General features: G+C 40.4%; 1 protein-coding gene across 2 annotated transcripts; it reads left to right on the forward strand.

Annotated features, from left to right (window-relative positions):
- mpp3a (MAGUK p55 scaffold protein 3a) lies at positions 1 to 26371 on the forward strand. Of its 2 annotated transcripts, XM_087839989.1 has the most exons (20): positions 1 to 137; positions 9750 to 9812; positions 9926 to 10044; positions 11281 to 11358; positions 11716 to 11796; positions 12022 to 12159; positions 12297 to 12378; positions 14313 to 14398; positions 14578 to 14652; positions 15049 to 15245; positions 15954 to 16018; positions 16849 to 16869; positions 17734 to 17775; positions 20777 to 20842; positions 21488 to 21643; positions 21763 to 21843; positions 21928 to 22021; positions 22105 to 22213; positions 22448 to 22576; positions 22915 to 26371. In XM_087839989.1, exons 2-20 carry the CDS (start codon positions 9776 to 9778, stop codon positions 23092 to 23094), a joined length of 1836 nt encoding a protein of 611 aa, XP_087696115.1. In that variant the 5' UTR covers positions 1 to 137; positions 9750 to 9775; the 3' UTR covers positions 23095 to 26371. The 2 variants fall into 2 exon arrangements, with proteins under 2 accessions (XP_087696115.1, XP_087696116.1); XM_087839990.1 differs by lacking the exon at positions 20777 to 20842.

Below are 26371 nucleotides of genomic sequence, written 5' to 3' on the forward strand. Positions count from 1 at the left end.
GCAGGTTTGTGAGACCAGCAGCCAGAAGAGCAGGAAGAAAGAAGGAGGAGGGAGAGGATTCAGAGCGAGACAAACAGTGTGGCTGCAGTCAGGAGACACAAACGGAGAGCGAGGAGGAGATACGGAGAGAAGCGAAGGTAAGAAGGCAGCTTCTGTCCATGTTGATCTGTTTAACGCCTTTCTGTTTTTCAGAGGGAACGTAGGGCATCAGCTGGAAGAAAGGATGCTCTGCTACCCCGTGCGAGCTCTCCTTTTCTTCCTCTGTCTGCCAGCTGACGGCACGCTGTATGTCGGGAGAGCAGAGCGCTGTAGCACTGCAGGGTGATGCAGAGAGATGGAGGAGAGAGGAAGAGGAGGGGTGTGGGGGAGGGAGGGATGGGCAGCATTATGCTCTACAGACATGAGGAAGTAAGAATAGAGAGATCAGGTGGAAGAGAAGTGGAAACAGGAAGAGATAGCAGACGTCTGCCTCCGTTTTGCTGTGTAGAATTCAGGAAGTGGGTGTAGGGGGGTTTAGGAGGGGGGAAGCCTTTTGTGTGACAGTGTGCAGGAGCAGGAGTGTGTCAGCTGTCAACATCAGTAGTTTCCCTCCATGTTGGAGATGATATAAGTTTCTGTCTGGCCACACCCTCTGCTTGCTCCTGTGAGATGAGATTAGATGATGGGAGGTTTTTGTGGTTGCGCAGAAGTGATGGTGTGAGCCTGGGAAGTGTGTGTGTGTGTGTGTACGTTGTGTGTGTGTGAAAAACATTTTGGATGTTGGCCAAAGATGCTTAGTATTGCCTCCCATTACTGTCAGTTCAGTGGATTAGCCGTATGTGAGCGGTGTTCATTCTCGAGGCAGCGACAAGTCGAGCCAAGCCGCTCAATCATGTGCTCACCGAGATGTTGCTCTCAGCTCTGTGTGTGTGTGGAGACCAGCACGGATTCTCCAGTGTGTGTGTCTGTGTGTGACTGCCTATGTCTTTACGTGTGGAATACTGTAGCGGAGCACACACAGCTGCAGCTGTATACAGATCGAGCCTTTAACCCCCGGCATGATTCCTCTTTACAAGTTCCTCACATCCATCTTTTAGTGACATGATACAGAAATAATATACTGTAAAAGCACACTGGACAGACAGAGACCGAATGCTCCTGAAGCAGGGCTGACCCTTGCCATCTGGCAAACTGAAACAGTCTCTGAAAGGCAGCACACTTAGAACAGCTCGACCAAGCATTTGTTGCTTTAGTATCTCTGTACCGAGGCATATTACAGCAAAGTAGACAATGCATTTTCATTAAGCACTGCTATGTTCAAGAGGGGGTTTCTAATGATTCCAACACACGGGCTGCACAGTAAGCACTGCAGCCAGCCTATTTTGTGTTGTAACATCTTCAGATATACACAGAGAGCAAGCACAAAAACAATAACAAGCAGCACCGCGATGACTGAATGGTTCCAGATAATACTGTATGAAATATATAATATTTATGATGGTAAATCAGTTCTTTGTTATTGAAAATAATTACCAAAGAGAGTTTTAGCCCTGTTTGTTGGCCTTTAATGGAAATATAATTCTGTCAGTTGCATAATGAGCAGCTTATTTCATATGTGAACAGACTCTAGTGTGTACCTATAAAACACCTAGTTATGAATTACCTACAAAGAACCTGGAACCTTTGAGAACAAGCAGGATATAAATTTTACATCCACACCTCCCAACTTCTGCTGCTAATTTTTTATCATGAAAATGCACTTTTTTCCTGAAAAAGCCATTATTTAAATGTCTAAAAGAAATCATGTTTTTGGAAACTGTAAATTTAGGAGGTAATAGCGATAAATTAAATAATAATTAAATAATTAAAAGAATTAAATTAATTGTTTGTGTCCTTGGAGCAGTGAAAAGTCGTCTTGTTTCCATGTAGAATTAGATTTATTATTTTAAATTGAATATATTTAAAGTAAGACTGATTTGAAACAATTTTCTTACATTTTATATGGAAAAATCTTACAAAGCCCTGGATCCTTTAAAGGAAAGAGGAAAGCTCTCCCTCTGTTTGTTGCAGGAGAGCAGTGGGTGCTCTGTAGCTCTCTTAGGGCTAAGATTTTGCTGGATGAGGCGTCACAGAGACTCGAAGCGACCTGATAAAACTCTTGGCAGTGCGCGGAGTACTTTGAGGGCCAGTGACTCTCATGGTGAACCGCCTGATATCATGCCACGTCCGGGACTCGTGACTGAATGCAGAGGAATAAAAGGCTTGTGGACCAGCCGTGTGGTTCTAACAAAGATAAAAGATGAATCAGGACAGAAGAGTGGAGGAAAAGTGAGAGCAGGATGTGGTGGGAGGAAGATAGAGGATGTCTGAGTATGTTGGTTGTGTGCTCACGCGGGGTGTAACCTGTTTGTTTTCTGTTAATGTGAGTATCACTTTGGATAGAAATCACTGAGATTCCTGTTTAGAATATTTTTGATTTTTAAATGTTTTATTTAAGGCAGGATTATGTTATTAATGCAGTAATAGGAATGTTTGCATTTTAGCAAAGTCCAGAAGAATACTATATGACGAAAGCTGTTATCTGGTCAGCTGACTTTTGAGCTGTGGCTTCACCCCTCCATCGTGTTTATGTGATCTGCAGTTAAGCTCTTAACTAGATTTCAAGAGACATCAAACGTCATTTTTGCTGGAACAAAGTGCAAAAAACGTAACGTCTGAGTCTATTTCTGGATCAGTGACGTTGGGCGATTTGGTGATTGTAGTCCTGCTGATGTTTTGAGCTACAACAACATGAACTCAACTGTGCAGGATTTCAGAATTCAGGGTGTGACAGAAGAGGCTGATATAAATATGCATGTTGACGGTGGATCTTCATGCGCATGTCATACCAGGCCTCAAGATACCAAAATGAGAAGAAATTTCAGACGAAAATACATCATTTCAATGCACAAGACATCATTTGCAGTCTGAGGTTTTGCCCTTAAATCCACATTAAATGTTCACAATGTTGTTTAAAATCTCCACCACGTTTACACATGTAGCAGGTTTGTTCACTCAGCATCTTCCGGTCTCCTAGGAGTGCTCGCTTAACGGGCTGGGTTTGAGTTGTGCTGTGAATGATACAAACTTTGACCAGAATGCTGAATGTGCAGCATAAACAGTATCTTTGGATTTGCTTTGATTAAAAATGCTTTTTTTTTTTTTAAATCAAAGCATTTTTAAAAGTGCTTTTTAACCCCCGTGACCTTGAATTTGATAAGTGGAACTTTAAACTTTGTGAATTTGATGCACTGTTTGGCTGTAAACGTCTTAACAACACTGACCTTTCAGGTAGCAAAGAGTTAAAAACAAACAAACAGCTGTTATAAACGAATGCGTAGCATAGTATATGTAGTATGTGTACTAGCTTTTAGCTTTCTGGATTAATCCTAAGCTACTAATACTGTAAGACAATTAACACACTGGTTCTTTAAAACCAGGTTCTATAAAACTATTGCATATAAATGATAGACATAGCCACCCAAGTGTCATCCTCTAGCTTTGAGTTTGGTATTTTGACTGTCAACATATTTTTGGCAAACAAAAACTAAAAAAAACTAAGACAGCTCAATACAGAACATAAAGAAAGGATCTCCATCTGTGTCTGTGTGCCTTTTAGTGCATATCCTTAAACATTAATACAATGTAAATGGAGCGTTATTGATAATCAATCAGCAGACAGTCGCTATGATGGGGTAGATTAACTACTGAAACCAAACCTGTGTTTTTACTGCAGAGCAAACATGTTTAATTCTTTTCAGTTTTTAAAGTGGGATATTTTAAAAATGCAACCCCTGAAGGAACTGAACAGCTATTTAAAGTTTTTGGCTTGTGTACACTGTTTTTCATCTCTGATTTCATCTCTCTCTCTCTAAAAAAAAAAGAGACTTTGATTAGCATAATTTTAGCAACAATCCATTTTCTAAACCAGTTAGGCAGCTGGGGGTTGTGTGGAGACTGGAGCCTATCCTAACTGCCACCAAGAGACTGGGCACCCCTGACCAGGTCACCAGTCTACCACACAGGTCTAATGAGTAAGTAATAAGTAATCATATCCACACCTACAGTAAATTTAAATTCAACAGTTAGGTAATATGCATGCCTTTGGATGTGGGAAGAAGCCCATGCACAGGAAGGCCTGACTTAATGAAGAAGTTAATGAAGAAAACTAGGAACCTTCTATTTACCAAATAATTGCTGACATTAGTGCACATGGTAATAATGTATATTTTGATATCTTAGTGTAAATGTTTTAGCAGGAATACATATGCAGTGATCGTAACAAGAGCAGCAAAGGGAGATGCAATAAAGCACGAGCTTTTGATTGTTTGAAAGCTGCAGTTTTCAATCGTCAGTTTAATTATTCAGAAACATATCACTTGGATGCAGTTTTTAGCAAATGAATCTTACATTCATGGACACATTTTCTCTGGTGCCAAGTCGCTTTTGTTTTTGGATTTTGACATTGTGCGTGTTGGGGATAACAAATGATCTGAACAGATCCTTCTAATTACTAATAAAAGGGAAACATTCATGTAACATGCTGTAAGCTGCTGAAACAGGAAGTTCTAAACTGAGTCAAATATTTGGAAACAAACGTCAAGCTCCAGGATCCTGCACACATAGCAAGTTCTACATACCCGGGATATCTTTCCATTATTTGGAATCACTTACCGCTACACGGTAGATCAAGATACGCAGTCACACTAAGCTGGTCATCAACTTACTTTGTCAACCCAGGGCTTTCTGATCTTAGGTATAAGTGTGTTCACAAGAAAACAGTGGCATTCATAGTATAATATAGAATGAAAGTAACACAGCTGCTTCAGATAAATCTACATGTGAGCACAAAAACACTATATAGTAGCTAAGTGTTAAAAGAACTGTATAAGCACATGATTATGCTTTAAAGGTTTTGGTCAGTAAAACAGAAAAAGAACTATTATATTAATAAAATTCGGCCTGTTTGATGGCAGGAAGAAAAGCTGGCAAAAATCCTAATTTTGTGAGTAAACAAACTTATCAACATCCCCATTATTATGACAGGGAAAACTCAAGTACGCCATTAAATTCATTCTTAAATTTGCATAAGACAGTTTTGTTTTGTTTTCCTTCCAGCTGGAGGACAGGTCGTGTTTAACTGAGAGCGAGTAAGAACTAACAATTAATAAATAACACAATTCAAATATAGGCTAAGTTAATGTTCAATTGATATAAGCCCCACATCAACATATAGGTGTCCTGATTTTGCATCAATGCTTAAAGAACAAATTGTTGTAAAAGGCAGAAAAAATATCAAGGAATAAAGTTGCATCCAGTAATTAATAATAATCCAGTAACTATCCATGCACAAAGGTCTGAAAGATCTGACACTATTTTCTGAAGTAAGGGGTGATGTCATACTTGGTGATCGCTAATCTCTAGCAATAATAATAGTAATAATAATATAAGTTATCATGGCAGCGTAACCTGATAAGAGCCCTGAAATTTTCTGGATAAAACAAAATCCTGGTTTGTGGTACAGGCCTCAGATCAAGTATCAATATTTGTATGCTAATGAACCTAACAATAGTCATCACATATCAGTTTAGTTACATGTTTTGTTTTACAGTGTTTTTAAGGTCACTGTGAAGTTGTTCACAACCTTTTCCAGAGAGTTGTTTATTCAATTTAAACAAAAAACAAGCCCCTCTAAAACCCACTGTGTTCCACCATCAGCACTAAAAGATGAGCTTGCAGGTGAATGCTGAGTATTTAGCAGCTGCAGTCAGTTTAAAGGAGATTTGTGGATTTGTGGATCTGTATTTTTTTGTTTTTTGATTTTTATTATCAGACACTGGAAGTAAAAGTGAAGGAAAATCTCCAGTATGTCTGCACGTTCAGTTTTGCCTGAGTCAGGCTGCAGAGTAGGAGCTTAATTATTGATCCCACTTGCGGGAACTTTTCACTAAAGTAGCTTGGCTGCCTCCATGAGATGTTTGCTACACGGTGTCATGGCCATTATTGCTGTTCTGACTTCTGAAGTGGTCCAAATCACACACAAAAGAAACAAAAAAAATCAAAAGGAGACAGTGATAAAAGGTAAAAATGATAAAGACATCTAATCAAATGTGCAGGACTGATCCTGTAATTCTCTACAAGCATCAATACTTAAGCACAGTCTAACCATATATTTAATATAAATGAACTGCTTGCTCATTACAAAGGAGGATATTAAATTTTCATCAAGTAGAAGATAGTTGTGAGGAGATGAGAGGAAACCTTTAAAGCATTCTTTGATGTAAAAATGTATCAGTGAAAACAGTGACCACTAAAGCCAGTCTATCATTCCTAGAAACACAGAACTGGCATTTTTTTTCGTTCCCGTGAGTTAAGAATTAAAATCTAGCTGACATAGTTAAGAATAAAAGGTCTCTTGTGTTGACAGAACAGAAAACAGTGCAGCCCCCTCCCTCTCTGCCTCCCCCACCTCCTGTAATATCATCTCTGTTCATTATTCATGAGCTCGCTGCTGTCTCTGCTGAAGTTAATCAAATTCTGATTGTGAACCATCAAAGGCCTTGAATAGATTTTTAAAAAATGCTTTAGGAGGAGTGAGACAGAAAGAAGAAGCAAAAGAGGCAAAGATGATCACACTTGCAGAGATTCAAGATCTCTCTGTACATAACAACATAATTCCAATTTCTAGATGCGTGGCCCAAGTGCACAGATGGAAACAGAAGATCCGTGTTCAGGTGTGATTTATTTAACTGTAAGAACAGCGCAGATGAAGAGAAACCGAGCCAGCTGCAGTTTGTTGATGTTGCTCTGTCCTAATTCAAGAAGTCTTCACTTTCGTACTGCATATCAGTGATGATATATTTAGGTTACAGACCCTAAGAATACACTGCTGCTCTGTTAGCACACAGGAATGAATGCTGTTCTATGTCACTGCAGACTCTTCTCACCTAATGACTGCGGGTTGGCCACTGTAGTAATCCACCGCTTTGAATTGAATGCTCATCGCTACGTGCTAACATCCTCACCATGGTCACTGTTGGTGTGACTACCTGGTTTTATATTAGCATATACCCTATAGCATTAGCATTTACATTTTCTGATAGTGCTAAAGACAATTTTAAGTATTTTAGTTGCAGTTTTACCACAGTTTGAAGAGTTTAATTGTATTGCTAAGATATTACACTGTAAAATCGAATTAGGTGTGAGTATTGCAATAAATATATAAACATGCAAGCTTGTTGTATTAGAAAAACTAAAGTGCAGTTTACTTTAGATATTTAAGTTAGGGTAGTACTTAGAATAACTTTATTATTTTGAGTGACGATACAAAATGAAGTAGTAAAGCTAACACAATAATTTTAAGTTCAGGGAACCTAAAGGAAAGCTTTGGAGTAACTCAGCTTTCTATCAATATAAACATTAAATAAAAAATAATGTTAATCTAAAAATACATTTAGAACACTCACCAGGCTCAGTCGATGGCACTAGAACTTTTATTGCCAACAAGTACTTCAGCCAAGATTCAAAATTGGATCGATCTAGTGAAGAATAAATAATTATATTTCCATTATTACTGCAAAAACAAAGATATATATATTTAACCAGGAAGACTGATCTGTCTCTGAACACTGAACAAGATCCAGCTCTCTAAAAACCGTTATATCTCACCTCTGCTCTAAGCTCCTTATCCCCTTGTATTTCTAATCCCAGACTTGCTATTCATCACCTGTCCTCTAGTGACTGCTGAGGCCAGGTCACTCCACCGCCCAGCCTCCACCTTATGTCAATTGACCCAAACTGGACTGGATGGATCCTCAGCCTGGATTTTGAAAATCCACCATCTAATTTTAGCCTACTGTTTTCACCCCACTGGCTACTGTTAAACCTGCCTCTGGAAATCCACTGCTTCACACCTGTTTCTTCAATGTGACTGAGATTATACAGTAAAAAAACAGCTAGCGTGCTGTGCTAACAGTACAGAAGCCAACGTTACTTCTTGGATTTATTTTCACTGACTGGATTTGTGGGTTGTGTATGTTTAGAAAAATACATTGCTTAGGTGTTACTACTTTTAAAGGATGATCATCTTTGATAGGTAGGTAGACAGATTGATATATGGATAGATATGAGGGCCTCATACTGTGAGATATACTGTGTAAAGTGTTATCTATGCAACAGTGAGAAAAAAAAACAAAGGAAATATGAAAATTACACTCTATCTTCTAATTTGCCATTTCCTGACATGACTAAAAGAAGTCCCAGAGTCTGGTTCATAAATGTCCAACATAACTATGAGAAACAACTGAAAATACTAATACTCTTTGTTAATGTTTTAGCCACAGACTGCGGTTTTGGCTTTGCTGCAGTTTTCTGTTGTTCTGTCATCAGATTACAGTGTGACATGAATGACTGTGTTTTTTTGTTTTGTTTTTCATATTGATCCAGGTTTCCAAGTGAGGAAATATGGAGAATATTGAATCAAGTGACAAAGTTATTGATTGGCTGGGACTGCAATAATGCAGCAGTCTGTGCTGGGCTTACACTAAATAGATCTTTGAGTCACTCACAGGTCTGAATACTGAAGAGTGCTGCCTTCGTTTGTTACTTTAACTTTTCATTTAGCCCTCAGAATCCCAACTAAAGTTGTTGCTCTCATCTGTCTCATTTACGATGGTAAATTCCTCAAGACAAACTGGGATAAGCACTGCTTGTTTTGCTTTTAATTAAAACAAGCCTCAGTTGTTCTGAATTATATTAAAAGACTTGTGACAATAGATGGCTTTTGGTTTGTATATCGCTGAAATTATTCCTTCAAGCAAGGAAGGGTGGCTCTTTTTTATGCAGCAAGGAGGACAGATTTACAACAGCGTAGTGTACTGTAAATATGTGATAGGCATCCCTTCGAGTCTTCGTATCAGCAGCTTCTTCCTTAGAGGTTTGACACACTGCTTGATTCACACAGGGTTGTGCCAGAGTATCCCACTCTGCTCGTTTCACACATACCAACACAAGCTCAGACGGCCTAACGAGAGTCGGTGTGATTAATAGTACCAGCAGTGACTGTTTATCTTAGTAGTACTGCCCTATAATGCGAGCAGACGTGCAGATCCACACCTACACATTCACAGATGAGGTAACTACACTGCAAAATGGAAATTGCAACCCCGATTTATTGCTTGAAGTAGAAAAGAGGATGAAGTACAGCTATAATTACCAAACATGGGTTTCTAGGTACGTCAATCATACATGCTCACACACAAACACACCCTTGCATTTATTTTTTTTAGGCAAGGCAAGTTTATTTGTATAGCACAATTCAACAACAAGGTGATTCAAAGTGCTTTACAGAGACATTAGAAACAAAAACAAATAAAAAGCAGGATTTAAAATTGATTAAAACAAGCAAACAAACAAACTAACTAATTAACAAACAAACAAAACAGTATATAAAATCAAAACAGATAAAATCAGAACAGTAGATAAAATCAGTAGTTAAAATGTAAGTTTTGAAATTTAAGCTTAAGTGCGGATTTGGTGCTTTATTTAAATGCAGCTGAGAACAGGTGAGTCTTCAACCTGGATTTAAATAAACTGAGTGTTTCAGCTGATCTGAGGCTTTCTGGGAGTTTGTTCCAGATATAAGGAGCATAAAAGCTGAATGCAGCTTCTCCGTGTCTGGTTCGGACTCTGGGAACTGATAAAATACTACTTATATTTTCTCCCCTCCCCAGGTTTCCCCTCCTCACCTCACTGACCCATGAAAGAAGCCATGCCGGTTCTCACAGCAGGAGCGGGTAAGAAAAGCGCAGATGCTCAACACATACTGTCCATACTGCTCAAGGCTAGCTGTGCCCCATCTGTTCATGCTAATATACATGATGGCTTTTCTAATTCATGTCCTGTGCAGGGCTACATGAAACGTTGGCCCTGCTGACCTCTCAGCTGCGGCCAGATGCCAATCACAAAGAGGACATGGTGTTCCTCAAAGATGTCTTCAGTGAGAGGAGTTTGGGATACCTGATGAAGGTGAGGAATTATGATTCTTGTGAGGATGGTTCAAGCTTTACAAATGTTAACTTGTAATATAATTATTTGGATAACTAATTTCTAAATTGAAACATCTATTATTTGTTTATGCAGTAAAGGTTTCTTTTCTTTTTTTGGATGACTACCTGATTTCATGGAACAGGAAACTGGTATCTAGTAGTTTCTTTGTGAAACGGTGCAACTACAGTAGCATCATGCCAAAATGCTCCCAATGTCTTTATAGTCTGTCTATAGGTCTACAGATGGCATAATTTTATAAAAACAAAACAAAACTCAAAACAAATCCTAAAATGTGATCATTTTGATGTGCACGATAATAAAAGTGCAGAATTTGGAAATAAAACCAGATCACACAGCTTTCATCGGAGGTCTGCTCTTCATGGAAGTATGCTCCTGACATAAAATAAGCATCTGAAGACTGTCTGAATCAAAATCATATACCAGTTATATTTTATTTGGCTTACTTTCGATGTGGTAGGTCATTCTACTTGTAAAATATTACAGCTGATGGGTGGAATAGTCAGGATTATGTACTCTGACCATAGACTGTAGATAAAAGATGGACATAGTTTCCCATAATGCAGTGCTTCAAACTGGCTTTTAGCCATTCTTTCTACTGACATACAGAGGGTGACTGTTTTGGTTGTATAAAAGTACTTGGTAAAAGGATCCAACTCACTTGCTCTATGACCTCCATAAAGGCTAAAGCAAGGTACACTTTAGGGCAGGGATGGGGGAACTCCAGGCCTCAAGGGCCAGTGTCCTGCAGGTTTTAGATCTAACCCTGGGTCATCACACCTGAATAAAATGACTAATTCATTACCAGGCCTCTGGAGAACTTCAAGACATGTTGAAGGTGTAATTTAGCTATTTAAATCAGCTGTTGGATCAAGGACATGTCTAAAACCTGTAGGACATTGGCCCTTGAGGCCTGGAGTTCCCCCACCCCTGCTTTAGGACATGGATACCTCGACAAGTTGGTTCAGAACTTGAACCAATCATGGTGGCTGTGTTCATTTGTTGTTGTTTTTTTATATCTAGTTGATTTGAGGTCAGCGGATTTATGCTTATATTTTGTGGCTGTTGGAAAAGAATGACATGAAGCTGATACACGTGTTATGGAATATCATATTACTGTACTTCACTTTTTGGCCTAACTATGCAGCACTTTATTAAAATTCCTCCTTCTATACACTGATTGTGTTTTTTTCCTAGATTCACGAGAAGCTGAGACAGTATGAGAGACAGAGCCCAACACCTGTCCTCCACAGTGCTTCCTCTCTGGCAGAGGATGTAAGTTCCTCACACACACACACACACGCATGCACACACACACTGTAAATTACTTTTCCACTTGGGCACAGCATTCAGTCACCATGAGTTAGCTCCGACAGAGAAGCAATGTGGGTATGAAAAGTGAATTTTAATGTTCTCAAAGTGCTGACTCATCCCAGTGCTCCTCTAATGAAACTCCATATCCTGCTGCCCTGTTGCTCTCACCAGTTATCAGATGAGCAAACTGCTGACCCTAGGTGCTTTCCACTTATCTTTCCCACTCTGCATCTCTGAATCTGTCTTCTGCCGTTCTACAATAAACTGTGTGTGTTACTAGTATACACATCCAGAGTTCATGTGTATTGGGATTGGCAGGTGGCGGAGGAGCTACAGAGTGGTTCGATGAGCACAGAGGAGAAGGAGCTGCTGAATTTGCTACTTTCCCCTCATCTTAAGGTAAACACATTTTCAATTAGTGGAGATTTTGTGGCAGTGACACACAAACTCTGATTTCATTCACCTGCTGTTGAGCTGGGTTGTTTCACTTGCACTCATATCAAACTGAAAATTCATTTCTGATGCAGTTCACAAGCTCTGGCAGATGTCAGACTGCTTTGTGTGCTTCCCGACAGCTGAACGTCAGCACTGTAATCTCAGCATGTATGTTTTCTGCCCCATCAGGCTGTTCTGTCAGTGCATGACACCGTAGCTCAGAAGAACTTTGACCCTGTTCTGCCACCGCTGCCGGACGACTTTGAGGACGATCTGGAAGAGGAATCTGTAAAGATTGTCAGGCTGGTAAAGAACAAAGAACCTCTGGTGAGTTGTGATGTAAAGTCGAGAGTGGGAATGAAACTAGAGAGCTTTCAAGAGAAGCAGATGAAACAGGAAGGGATTATGGGACGGAGACCTTTGGCCTCTTCTGCTAATGGAGTTGTTACTTCTTTGTACTCTAGGGAGCCACCATCAGGCGTGACGAAGCCACTGGAGCAGTGATAGTGGCTCGGATAATGAGGGGAGGTGCAGCTGATCGAAGTGGTAAAATGCTGTTCATTTTCTAAAAGCTTGTATATCTTATAACTACTATAACAATATCTGTGGTACCCAGTGTTGGGAAGGTTACTTTTAAAATGTATTCCATTACAGAATACAGAATACATGCCCCAAAATGTATTCTGTAACGTATTCCGTTACGTTACTCAATGAGAGTAACATATTCTGAATACTTTGGATTACTTAATATATTATCATGCTGTTTACAACTACATGAATGTACTATTGCTGTGATTTATTACTGTTACTGAAGGTCCGCGGCTCCGAACCGTAGTAAAGGGACCTCTGACTAATACGGTGGGTTCTGTGTCGGCTCGTAGCTGAAAACTAGCTTTACTTTGTTGTCTGGGTCAACTTTGCTAGCGAGAGACAGAGAGAGGCGTTGAAAGGCTGCTCCAACGGAACTTATTGTTTTTGGAGGAAAACACGAACACGGTGTACAGTCGAGTCTTAATAGCTTACTTACAACTGGGCTCGTCAGGCTCTCTTCTTGGCTGCAGTGGTTATTATTATATTTACACGCTTCCAGCTCCCGTTTTTGCTCGATGACAGCTCGTACTTTTCCTTTTTCTCCCTCCCTCGCTCACAGACACATAACGTGTATGGCAGTCCATTCTCCCTGCAGCACGGACTACACTGCCTATGATGCTACATTCTTTAGAGCTATACCTGTAGCATTCTGCCTATTAGCTTAGCACAACAACAACAAAAAGGCCTCTCTCACCCAGGAAACACGCAGAGAGAGCGTCACCCTGTAACCATGGCAACCGTAAGGCTGCCACCTGGAACAACAGAACGTAGCTGTCAAACAAAACCTGTCCTGACCCGCCACAATATGAAACAGGGAAGTACCGCCATGTAATCCATTCATTTCAACAAAGTAACTGTATTCTAAATACCACCTTTTTAAACGGTAACTGTAACGGAATACAGTTACTCATATTTTGTGTTTTAAATACGTAACGGCAGTACATGTATTCCGTTACTCCCCAACACTGGTGGTACCAGCCTACGAGCAAGAGGATGTTATATGATTATCAGGGGAGACACTAAGAGCATTTTTTTAAAGGTTCTCTATTTTTATTTTTAAATAAAGATCTATCACGTTATATAGTTAATCAACAATCAATTCACAAGAAGTAGAATTACTTTTATAAATGATGTCAGTATCTGTCTTTATAAAACCAACAATTGAGTAAAAGTGTACTCTTTGCTGCGTTTCTGTTGTTTTTAACAGTCAGAAAAGGGGAAACTGTCATGAAGAAAAACAGGCCCAGCATGAAACCAAACTGCTGTTGCAGTAATGTAGCGTAGCCTTGAGCCAGCATGATGCCTCAAGAGCCTCCTAATTTTTACAGCGGTGTGGCTTCATTTTTCTTCTTGCAACCAGCGAGAAGGAGATAAATAATTTCATTAAAATAAGCCAAGAAAACCTGATGTTCTAATGAACCCTCCGGTAGAAAGATTGCATCAGGACAAAAAATTCAGCACAGTTGTTGGAAAAGCAAAAACCTCTTCATTAGTAAGTCATCGTGTACAACGTGCAGCGGTTACACCAGGAAGATATAAACTACAGAATGCTGCATGGTGGTAAATGAAAGTCAGCAGTGAGTAATCTTTTTTTCTTGCTGTCAAGTGATGAAAAAATGCTCATCAGTATAATATCGTGTGCTCTGTGTTTGTATCCTGAGGGAGAAATATATCGACCTCCCTTCTGTCGTGCTCTTTGGTCGCATTGTTGTGGCTGCAGATAAACGGATCGCAGCCGAGGACAGAAGCTGCTCGTATCTGAGGATCTAACAACAGCACTGATCTTAAGATACAAATGCTAAACCCCAAAGACCCGGGAAGCACACAGAAGTCTCTTTGAACATCATTGATGTTTCTGCCAGCTCATCCATTGTGTACGCTCTTCACAGGTTTGGTGCATGTAGGAGATGAGCTGAGGGAGGTGAACGGGGTCTCTGTGATCCACAAGAGGCCTGATGAGATCAGTCAGTTGTTGGTAAGATGGACAGAAGGACATGTGAATGCTGGAATAACTCCACTAAAAAAAACAAATGTCTTTTATCCATTAAAAATAAAGTTCACTGCAAGTTGACAGTTAAGCGTATTATATTTCAGTGTCTTTAATGTAAGGATGCAGTCATAATCTTCCCGTGCTCTTGTTTATTTGTGATCCAGTCCCAGTCCCAGGGCTCCATCACTCTAAAGATAATCCCCGCTATTAAAGAGGAGGACCGGCTGAAGGAGAGCAAGGTGAGATAAAGTATGATGGATGGATGGGTTTCCTCTGAGCTGCACTCAGTATTCAGAGTGTGTAAGGGAGAGAAAAAACAAAAAACGAAACACCTTTTATTGCGCTACGATTTACATAATATTCAGTCTTTGTGTGAACTGCTGAAAGTCCAAATCCAAGGAGATTTCAAATGTGGTTTTTGGCATTTAAGCAACGACAGTGACTGTTTACACTGAATAAAACATGAAAGATGGTAACCCTGTGGTAGCCCCATTTAATTTCAGTTAATAATATTTATATTATTTTTAAATAAGATAATCAGAATATAAATATAATTGTTTTTTACATCCAGCACACTCTGCTCAGATAACTCTAAACCCTAAAATGTTTCCACCACCTTGTGCATTTGACTCCAGGTGTACATGAGAGCCTTGTTTGACTACATCCCCTTGGAAGACAAGGCCACACCCTGCCAGGAGGCGGGACTTCCCTTTAAACGGGGAGACATCATTCAGGTTGTGACGCAGGATGACCCCACTTGGTGGCAGGCCAAGCGCGTGGGAGACAGCAACCTGCGTGCTGGACTCATCCCATCCAAACAGTTTCAGGAGAGGTGAGAACGCTTAGAAGAAGGTCTTGTCTTCGCAATTAAAATGAGCCTGATGTCACAGAAGCTGAACGGTTCACCCATACGCCACGGATATTTATTTTACCCAGACAATAATCTTTTAAATCCACATTCATGTGTTCCACTTTAAAGGGTCAACTGTGATTAGATGGAGCATCAGATCATTGTGGAATAAATTTAGTTGAAACTCTGACTTGAATAGGCATGTGCTGAAACTCTAAGTGTCAAAATTGCTGTTAACATGATCTCAGCTGATCTCCAGCCAAACACCGCAGCATCTGGTGGATTAATGGTTCAGAACTACCTAAAATTGATTTTTTTCATGTTTGGGACAAACGGATTAGGGTAAAACTGGATTACATTGATTGTCACTGAACAAAAGTGGCATGAGCTCAGGTCTGCTCATCAGGGATGGATTACTGAATAGGCCCAGATGTCTTTTTGTAGTGATTGTTGCCATTTCTTGCTGGAAAGTCCAATCTCTTCAGCAACACAAAGTAAGCACAGAAAATGTGCAAACAGCTGTCTTATTTGTCTCTGCCCTCATAATAAAGCCATCCATCCATGTGTTGTATATTCCTCTGCCTTTTCAGATTCACATCTTTTAGTCCTGACAGTCCCCCCTTACTTTTTGCTTACTCTCTTTCTGCCTTTATCGTCTCTGGTTCTTTGTTCCGCTGCACACTTCCCCAGGCGACTGGCCTACAGGATGAAAATGGGCACACTCCCGAATCCAAAATCCCCTAAAAAGTCTCTCTGTAAGTTTCTGCTTCCTAGGATTTCAGTGCATCTTTTTATAATTACAATTTATGACTGACACTATCTCTCACTATCAGCTCTCCATTCTCTACTGTGATTATATTTTTTTCACTGGCTTTCATTTTTCTAACCTTTTTTTGGTTATTAATTAGAACTCTCACAGCCATTAGTATCAACTGTACATTCCCTAAATGCTGCAGTGTAGACAGGTTTTGAAAAAAAGATTAGAGTTGGAGGGGAAGAAAGACCCTGGGAGGGATCACACATATGAATTAATCTCTTTCATGTTTAGTCCATCTGGCCAGTAAGCGGGCTGCGAGTTCAGCTTAACTCAGACTCTGTAACAACAGTCGTCCGGTGGGAAACAAAGCCCTGTTAATATGCTGCGCTTCTCACTTTTCCAGTTGACACTATAGTGGGTTCATGTAAACAGCCAGGTGAGTGGATGATGTGAGCGGTGGCTCTTCGTGGCACATAAGCTGCAGGCGATCCGATTAGGCGGGAGCTGCGTGGAGACAACAAGAGCTTAGCAATATGGCAACTAGCCCTGCTATGCTGCACGGCAACAAACCTGCGAGGTCTCTTCTGTCTCAGCCTCCATCCACACTCCCCCAGCTCTCTTTATTAATTCCACCCAATCCCAGCGGGAGCTTTAACATGCGGGTCCCCCTCCTCGTCTCAGAGTGACGTCAGTTTAATGCCAATCTCCTAAATTTAGACTAGCTTTCCTCTGTAACAAATTTCCAACGTTCCTAGAGATTATCAGCACAAAGTCATTTATACTTTAACCGTACTTAACATGTTACTCTGCCCTTCACTGCTGCATCAGATGATCCAGGATGTGATAAAGGTTGGTATATGTGCAGCCGCAAACACAGCAAAACAACCAAACACAAACTACAGAGTAATATTGCCATTTGTGTGCATATTCGTGTGTGTGTGTGTGTGTAAAGCTTGCATGTGTGCTACTGGGGTGTGCATTTGGGATTTCTACAGCTTCCAGCTTAATTCCTTCCCTCCTACCATTAGTTACCCGACCAGAATAGAGATTCTTTGTGTGGCTAGTTTGAGTGTGTACGTGAGTGTGTGTGTGTTTCTTTTGTATCAGGTAAGGTGCAGGCAGAACAGCATCCCTGGAGACTTTTGTCTAGCAGAGATTGTTGAATAGAACAATACCTCCACCCCTCTCTTGCATCAACCTCACCTCTTATTATCTGTCTTTTGTTTTTCCATATTTGTCTTTACATGAACGTTTCCTGTTCCCCTTTAGTCTATTAAAGAAGCGTAGAAAGCACACATTTTGCTTAGCAATTACAGATGGGTCTGTATAGGCAGTTTGTACACAAGCTGCACATCTTTGGGGACACAGAGCTTGTTTGCGTGTGTGTACACAGAGATCTGTCTCATAGCTGACTCACATACAGATGTAGAGCCATCTCTCTTCTCTCCCTTCTACTTAAATCTCTTTATCAAGCCTTTGTTTAGTGGCTGTTGCCTCTAACAGCACATCTTCATCATCTCTTGGCTGCCCTTCCACTCTCTCCTCCTGCTGTCTGCCTGCCTGCCTGTTGCCCGTTGGGCCCTGCTTCCCCTCTACAGCTACCATGGCCCGCCCACCCCTTTCTTAAACTCTTCCACATCCCTTATTCCTCAACTCTTCCAGGTCTCTTACCCTGTGCTTACCCCCCTCTTTTCCCTGCTTGCCTCCCTACAGAGGACTGTGACTGTGAGGGCTATTTCAATGGACAGTACATAGGTGAGAGTGTGCACATCTTTCTCCACCTCCTTCTCCCTATCTGCTCTGTGCCTGCTGCAGCCTGGCTGTGTGCTGGTTCCCTGGGTGCTTTGGGCTGGGGGCCAAAATAACTGCTTGGAAGGTTGTCTCTTCGGGGGCCAGGGTTGAGGGATAAGAGGAAGGGTGAAGGTTTTGAAGGTTACAAAAAAGATGGTTTTCACAGCAGTCCGAGAAATTAGATGAGGGTCAGTGATTCATTTCTGATAGCTGAAGAGACGGTAGATATGCATGTGAGTGAAACACTTAACTGCTACAGTGTATAATGAGGAAGGGCAAAGGAAAGTGTAGGAAGTACCGTCTCGCACTCACAGCAGGTGTTAGTAACAGAGTTGCCTCTTTGAAGACTCCACTGAATAATTAGTTAGGAGAGAGTTTAGGGATGCATCACTGTGTCAGCTCCTGTGGTGCAGACTGTACAGTTCTACATTATGCAAAACAAGTTATTGTTTTGTTAGAAATTTCCTGAAGGAAAAAAGAGAAAACAGCTCGCTACTTAACTTTCGATTTCAAGCTACTGTGTTTCCACAGCATCTCTTTCAATGTCATGGAAGGACAATTTGAAAAATCCACATTCAGGTGGGGGATTTTTTTTGCACATTGTTAATTGGACGTTTATCCATACAATCACTGGTCACTTTGTTAGTGCTATTGCTGGGTTGGACCCCTTTGGCCTTAATTCTTCAGAGCAATAAAAATGAACAGGGAGCTGCAAACATACCAGCAATATTGGTCCATATTAACATGATGGCATCACATCATTGTTGTTCCAGATTTGTTGGCTGCATCTCCATGATGTGAGTCTCTCATTCCATCACATTTAAAAAAAAGTGCTCTAATGGCTCTGGAACTGGGAACAGTGGAGGCCAGGTCAAGAATCCAGTTTTGGATTATTTCAGCTTTTTGGCATGATATGTTTTGCTGCTGGAAGCAGCCAGAAGATGTGTACACTGTGCGGATAGATGGAGGATATAGTGTTTAAATGATGCTCATTTGGTACTAAATTAGATTTGGGATCCCCTACACCCTTACATTACCCAACACGTTCTCACTCCCAAAGCGTAACATTTTACGCTAGGTGACAAATCGTCAACATATTACGTTTTCGGCTACCCACCACGTTCCTAAATGATGACCTCGGAAAAAATGAGGAAATATGAGAACCGTATGGACTCAATCTACACATGTTCGCTCTTTTTCTTCAAATCACTTAGAAACACGCTATTTAACATCATTAAAGTCCTGGTTAAGCTCAGGAAAAAGGTTATGGTTAGGGCTAGGGATAAGGTTAGGTTTAGGGCTGGAATACAGGGCTGGAACGTCTATTACCGCGGGAGCGTCATTGCACTGGATTTCGGCTATAACCCGCCACATACCATAAGAACGCCGAAGGTCTCCTTTTGCGTTCCTCAGGAACGCCCCGGGACGTGACAAAACGTCGGCATGTTACGCCTCGGGAGTGGGAACGGCTACCATCCTCCTTATTTAAGGCTGGATGGCTCCATGGTTTCATGTTTATGCCAAATTCTGACCATAGCATCCTAATGTCAGATGCCAGTTTTACTAAGCCCATGTCACTTCCAGCTTCACCTTCCTGGTCTTAGCTAACAGAAGTGGCACCCAGTGTGGTCTTCTGCTGCTGCAGTCCATCTACTTTAAGGCTCAAAGTGCTGTGCATTCAGATATGCTCTTCTGCATGCCTTTGGTTATAACGAATGGTTATTTGAGCTAATGTTGCTTTTCTATTAGCACAAACCAGTCTGACAATTCTTCTTTAACGTCTTGCATCAACAAGACATTTTGTCCCAGAAAACTGCAGCTCACTGGATATTTTCTCTCTGTAAAGTCAGGAGATGGTTGTGTGAGAAAATCCCAATAGATCAGCTCTTTCTGGTATACTCAGACCACCTTTAATCCCCGTTCTGGTGCTCGGTTTGAACTTCGGCAGGTCGTCTTGAGCATGTCAACATGCCAAAATGTATTGACCAATTAGATATTTGGTTTAACGACCAGTTGAAGTAGAGTACCTAACAAAGTGGCCGGTGAGTGTTTTTTGCAAATAATTGTGTAACTTTTATTTTTTTACTATATCTTTACCCTTAAATTCAACAAATGTGCTGGTTTTATTCTTGCCTTTATTATTACTTTTATCATTATTATTATTATTATTCACTAACTGAAACTGTTAGAGAAAGATTTTTTTACTTGCTATAAGTATAAATGAACTCCTAGCATACTGAGCTGGCTAATATGTAGCATATAGTTCAATAATATGTTACGTTTGAATTTTAATTTTCCTCCTTAAAAGTACAAACCTATAAAACAATCTAATAGCTAACGGCACAGTAATTTATAAAATGTTGCTTACTGTATTTAAATGGACAACTAGGCCAAAGGTATGTTGCAATAAGCAAGCTTTACTAACGTTACGCTTTGGAAGAGGGCAAAAAAAAGAGTCCCCAATTTTCTTCCTGTGCTCTTTAGCCTTCCGCTGACCTTCACTCCCTCACCCTTCTTTAACCCAGCCTGACCCCTCATCTGCTCCCCCATCCTGTGAGCTGCTGTAATAAGTGTGACAACAAGGAGCGATCTAAACACAGCCCTTTCTCACTGTAACACAAAATACTTTAGTAAACAGTATTTGTGCTTCCCGTTAACCTGCTTGGAGCTGTTAAACCTTTCCCATTCTCATCCCTCCCCCCCACCGCCTTCACCTTGCAGTGTTTGGATCCCCTTAAACCTGCCCCTCCCTCCTGCCCTGCATCTAGCTAACTGTCCCCGCTGCTCTGGTTGGTGCACTGCTTACCCCTACCCTCAGAATCAACCCCTTCCCCCATCCTCTCCCCACCCACGAGGGCCCTGCTGCGTTGGACGCATTGCACACTCAACCAGGCACGTTTGTTGCTTGTTCACCCTGTGTGGAGGTGTGAGGCTGGGTTGTGTGATGCTCTAACGCCAGTTATAGTCTCTCCTAAGTGTAAAGCAGTGGCGCCCTCCTGTGGCCAGGTGTTTTCCTGGGAATTTTATTCAGGTACAGTGCCCGGCTCATTCCTGCAGGTACACATCACTGACAGGGGAGGATACAGACAGTCCTGATCATGGGAGATCCAGTCTTTTCCTTTTAACGTGGCGTCTCCCAGGGCCAGGTTGTCCTGTCTGTCCTGCCTCAGCACTGTAGCCTTGTTGAAAGCAGCATGCTTTTTCTTAATACATAAAAGCAAACTTATATTTACATTGGGTCACTAAAATCAGTTTTTAAATGCAAAAACTATCAAAATATGTAATATAACAGACTAATATATTTACTGTCAGCTGCATGTGATCCAATTTTTAGTTTAAGCATGACATCCCATTGGCTTCTACTTACAGTATATCTCACACTATCAAATATTATAATTGATATATTAAATATATTTGATATATAATATATATATAATATTATATATCAAATATTTAACTATTTGCACTTTCAATAGGATAGATCTATATTCATCCATGTGCACTCTTTACAAAGGTTTTTAATGCATGATCTGTGGGTTGGTCTTGTAATTTATCCAAAAGGTGTTTGTCCACAACTTTATCAAACTGCTGTGCACTAGTAAATGTTGTCGTACATCTGACCAAAGACCTCTTGTTTTCTGTTTCTTCTTCCTTCCCATCTGTGACCTCACTGTAGCTGGTTTGCGGAGGAGTTTCCGCCTGAGTCGTAAAGACAGGCAGGGATCATCAGGAGAGGGTTCTGATCCTGGAGAACCAGAGTTCCTGACCTATGAGGAGGTGACCCGCTATCAGCAGAGGCCAAATGAAAGGCCCCGCTTGGTGGTTCTGATCGGTAAGACTGAAAAGCACAAATGGACTCCTGTGATGATGGCGACATCTAGTGGATTAAAACTTGTGTTACAACACGCTGTCCTTTTGTTCACATGTATATTCACCATTTGTTTCCGAAAGGTTCTCTTGGAGCAAGAATTAATGAACTCAAACAGAGGGTGATTGCTGAAAACCCACATCGTTATGCAGTAGCTGTACCGCGTGAGTCACTCCACATTTTACACTTGCCTAAATGAATCGCCGAAACTCTAGAAATATCACTAAAGTACTCCTGTGTTCCCACAGATACAACCAGACCCAAGAAGCCGCATGAGAAGGATGGTGTAGAGTACCACTTTGTCACCAAACAGCAGTTTGATGCAGATGTTTTGAACAACAAGTATGTTTCCGTTGAATCCATGTTGAGTCGTGCAAGTTTGGTTTATTGTGTCTTTAAGAAAAGGTTTAATTCTTGCTGCACAGGTTCATAGAGCACGGTGAATACAAGGAGAACCAATACGGCACCAGTATCGAGGCTATCCGCTCTGTGCAGGCCAAGAATAAGATGTGTATAGTAGATGTGCAGCCTGAGGTGAGGGTCACATTACAAAGAACATCCTGTTTAATATTCATCCAAAGAATCCGCTGTCACAACATGTCACAATGAGTTACTTAGTCTGCACGCAGCAGCACTTTACTGAGTACCTGAGTGGGCAGGGGCAGGCAGTCATGTCAGGCCTGCTCACCAAGCTGTTGACTTTGCTTCTTCCCAGCTCCTTCCTGACCTCTGTTTTCTCTGTTTGATGTAAACCTTCCACTACTCCAGGCTCTGAAGAGGCTACGGACATCGGAGTTCAAGCCTTATGTGATATTCGTCAAGCCCCGTGTTCCTGAGAGCAGACGTCGTCGCAGTGCAGCCACCTCACCAGGAGGGGGCGAGCATGGCCGCATTACAGTGAGCCATGTTTCTCTAAGCAGTAACAGACGTCCTGTTAAAAGATTTTTTTTAAATGTAGTTGGGCCTATCATGCATTCTTTTGCTTAATAGATCAAAAGTATTGAACAATTCTTATCAACTCACAAGCTTTGTAAATACGCAGCAATCTCATTATACTAATGTACTATAGAATATCACTCCTGGAGCATTAAGCCAGTGCAAAACTGATGTGACACAAAAGATAGAAAATGGTCACTAACATCAATATATATTAGCATATTTTTTCAAAGGACACTATCAATCCACAACATCCACTGTAAAGAAAAGAAAATTCTTTAATTGCCTTTCTTCAACAGGATGAAGACCTCCAGGAGATGCGTCAGTCTGCCATTCAGATTGATCAGCAGTATGGACACCTAGTGGACCGTGTCCTGATCAAGGAGGACTCGGCCAGTGCTTGTGCAGAACTGCGAGGTATTTTGGAGAGGCTGGAGAGAGAGTCCTTCTGGGTGCCTCTCAGCTGGGTGCGGACCTAAGCTTACCAACGCACTCCACAAATCGTTCCAGAAGAACTTCACAGTCTGTTCACCAAACCCCGCACTGGTCCTCTCCCAGAGAGCTGATATTCTTCTCTTCTCTAAAGGCCTGCTGGCCAGCCTTGGAGTCTGCTGAACTTCCTCTACGTAGTCCTCTGAATGCTACAGGGCTGGTCAGTCAGCCAAAAATCGAGGCACCAAAGGGAGAGAATGATGTCAGAGGAATACCTCAGTTTTAAAGCAGGTTGGTTAATTAGCCCAAAAGTCACAGTCTTACTTCCTCAAACAATCACTATTTTGTCTTGTCATATTTATTCAGGTTTTGATTTCAATTTATTTAGTTCAAAGACAAGGATGGAAATTGTAGTTTTAAATGGTTGGTACTGCTCTCTTTAAACAGTCCCATATTTTTTCAACAGGTTCTCCAAAAGATTTCCACAGTTTAGGCCACAACAAACAAACAAAACCCCAGAAAACTGTTCATTGTATTTCAGCTTAATAATAGATTTAAAAAAAAAATGTATTTGTTAAGCTTGGAAATAGTTTATAAAGTTAGGAGAAGCAAAGTTTTCATTCATGCAGAAATAAACCTTCAGGAAAATTGGATGTTAAGCAGAAAATATAGATTTACATAGAGGCAACCTTCCAAACAGTTATTTTGGCCCCCTCGGCCTAAAGGTTTACCCTCTTACATTGAGTTAATTTAACAGCCCCTTCTACATTCACTTTTCCTTCCTCTTAAGTTGGATAAATGAAGCTTGCTGCCCACAAGGCTTCCACAGTTAGAAAACAGAGGAAGCCCCGGCAGATAATTAGGTGGATCAAAGCTCTACTGTATATGACCTTTTAAGATCTGGCTGTCTTAAAAAATAGTAATGATAATGATGATTTCTTAGAAAGACTGAAAACACGTTTGATTAGATGGGACGTGGCTGTGCTGTGTGTCAAGAATGGTTTAAGTTGGTTTGAAATGATTGCATTTTAGCAGTTATGTTTAACTATGGAGAACCAATGGGGTCAGATCCGACCCCACTGGTTTACTAGGGAAACCATGGGGTCAAATTTGACCCCATGGGTTCTCCAGGGTTAAATGATAGAGTATGATTTATCTTGTAGTTTACTGTGAGGCTGAAATACAAAAAAATAATTCCCAGCACAGGTGACAATTACAAAGAGACATCCAAGTTAATAACAGATGGCAGAAATGAAAGAATGTTTATCTTTCACAAATGACTCTTTGATGTCTGGCACTTCATAATTAAACTGCAGGTTTAATAAAAGTGATGAATACTGATATCAGCTAATAGACTTTTTCATCTTGAAGAAGATGTGGAGTTTCTCATTAACAGCAGCTGTTCTGGTAATTTATAGCAAACTAGTTACTTTGTTGAAAATATGGGACTCGTTAAAAAAAGCATAGCCCAAATGTTTTGCTCCTCAAACTATTGCACTTCTAGCTGAGTGTGTCAGGTTTGGTCTCCCACTCAGAGGATTGCTCAGTCAGTCAGTTTATTGTGACTCCTGTTGGAGTACCTTTTGGTAGCATGTTTCTTAATTTCAAAGCTTTATTCAACTCAATGCCAATTGCAGAATGCTTCCTGTTTATTCCTACTGCTCATGCATCATGTAAAGTATAATCACACAGTGACCAGAACAAAATAAATACACGCAAAGTTAAATGACTATCATTTGACACTAATGCATTCTTTTCACGCAAACAAAAACAAAACGAAATAATCAAACGGAATGTGAAAAAAGTATTTTCTACAAGAGTTTGTTTTTAAGAAATGCATGAAAAAAAAACCTGATCATTTAACCGCAGTTGTAAATACTGTAAAAGTTACTCCTCTCGTGCCAACGAAAGATCTCGTAGCACTTCAATGCAACCTGTTTACCTTGGATCCCTGGGAACCCACATGAGTTTGTGTGTAAAATGATGTTGTGCACAAAGTCTGTGTGGATGGATGTCAGAGTGTGTTTACATGCACCAATCTGTGATGGTCCTTTACATGCAGAAATGGATTTTGTAGAGTTTTCTTGCAGATATCTGTATTTTTGACTGCAGAAGTGATGAGTACTCATTTGTTTTTTCATTACTGTTGTAATGTTGCGCTGAAAGACACTGTGTCCGGAAAATCTGAATTAGAACTGAACCAGTTTTTTTATCGAGTCAGAAAATAAGCAGGCTAGCCATCATTTCACCTTCTTTACTATGATGTCATTTTCTACTTCATCTGCTTCAAGTCATACAAATCTGAATTTGACATTTCACATATCAATATTTTATATATTATACTTTGAGCTCTTCCAATATAAACACCTATATAAAGTCTCAAATGGATTTAATCAGAACGTCAATGAAAGAAAAGGGTCAAGTTATTATTTTAATTACCAGCACTCATAATTTCTCAGCTGTATTTTAACATTCCCCTCCACTGGTTGTGAAAACATCTAGCCCAGTTTTTAATAGGCAAAAGCAAAAATCAATTACTAAGTCTTCCAAAGTAAATTCTCTTATAAAATTACCTGAGCTTATGATGATTTCTGGTAAAACACAAGGCAACTTTGTAAAAGAAATACTTCAGTAAGCTAACTAAGAGGATCAAGAACCACAGACTGTACATAAAAGATAGACGTAGCCACTGACAAGCAAAGGGATGGATATGACTGAGAACACTAAAGCTTAAATTACATCATGCTTCGTCTTTTTTAATTCAAATGTGACCCTAATCTACAAAAATGAACATAAAGATGTGTTAATGAAAATCTGAAACTAATGACTGAGAGTATTAAGTAATATGAAAACTGTTACAAGCAGTTACGGGGCAGTTTTATTTGAACTCTATTGTGCCCCCTCCTTACCATTAGAAAACATTCAGGCTCTTTCTCATTGACTCTTTACGCGAAACAATTTTCACTTAGAAGGAGAACCAGTGTACAGAAGGGGAATAACACCCAAAAGCTATTTGTATCATTCTAAGACAGGCCTGAAAAATATCAACCTGTCCTTAAATGACAGAAAATCAGAAAACCAATGTGATTACAAAAAGAAATGACTGGTTGGAGAAAATTTCAGATAAACTGTCACTACTAGACTGGGATTTGATTGAATGTAAGTGTCTGTATGTGTGGTAAAAAACTAAGCAGCTTCCAGAACCCTTCTGTCTTTTTTTATGCAATGAAATAATGTTTTTGATTGTTTTATGTGCTATATGAACCAAGAAACCTAGAATGTTGAGTTTGTATCCTGACATGTACAAAGTGCCATAATAAAGCT

This window comes from Neolamprologus brichardi, chromosome 4 (assembly GCF_056152115.1).
Source record: "Neolamprologus brichardi isolate AB-2024 chromosome 4, ASM5615211v1, whole genome shotgun sequence".
NCBI classification, from domain to species: domain Eukaryota; kingdom Metazoa; phylum Chordata; class Actinopteri; order Cichliformes; family Cichlidae; genus Neolamprologus; species Neolamprologus brichardi.

Bases quoted from the DNA above. Each gene is read 5' to 3' on its own strand.
- mpp3a (XM_087839989.1), top strand. From the start codon at position 9,776: ATGAAAGAAGCCATGCCGGTTCTCACAGCAGGAGCGG. The intron at 14,399-14,577 runs GTAAGATGGACA...TTTGTGATCCAG, and splicing joins ATGAGATCAGTCAGTTGTTG to TCCCAGTCCCAGGGCTCCAT. The intron at 22,022-22,104 runs GTATGTTTCCGT...CTTGCTGCACAG, and splicing joins GCAGATGTTTTGAACAACAA to GTTCATAGAGCACGGTGAAT.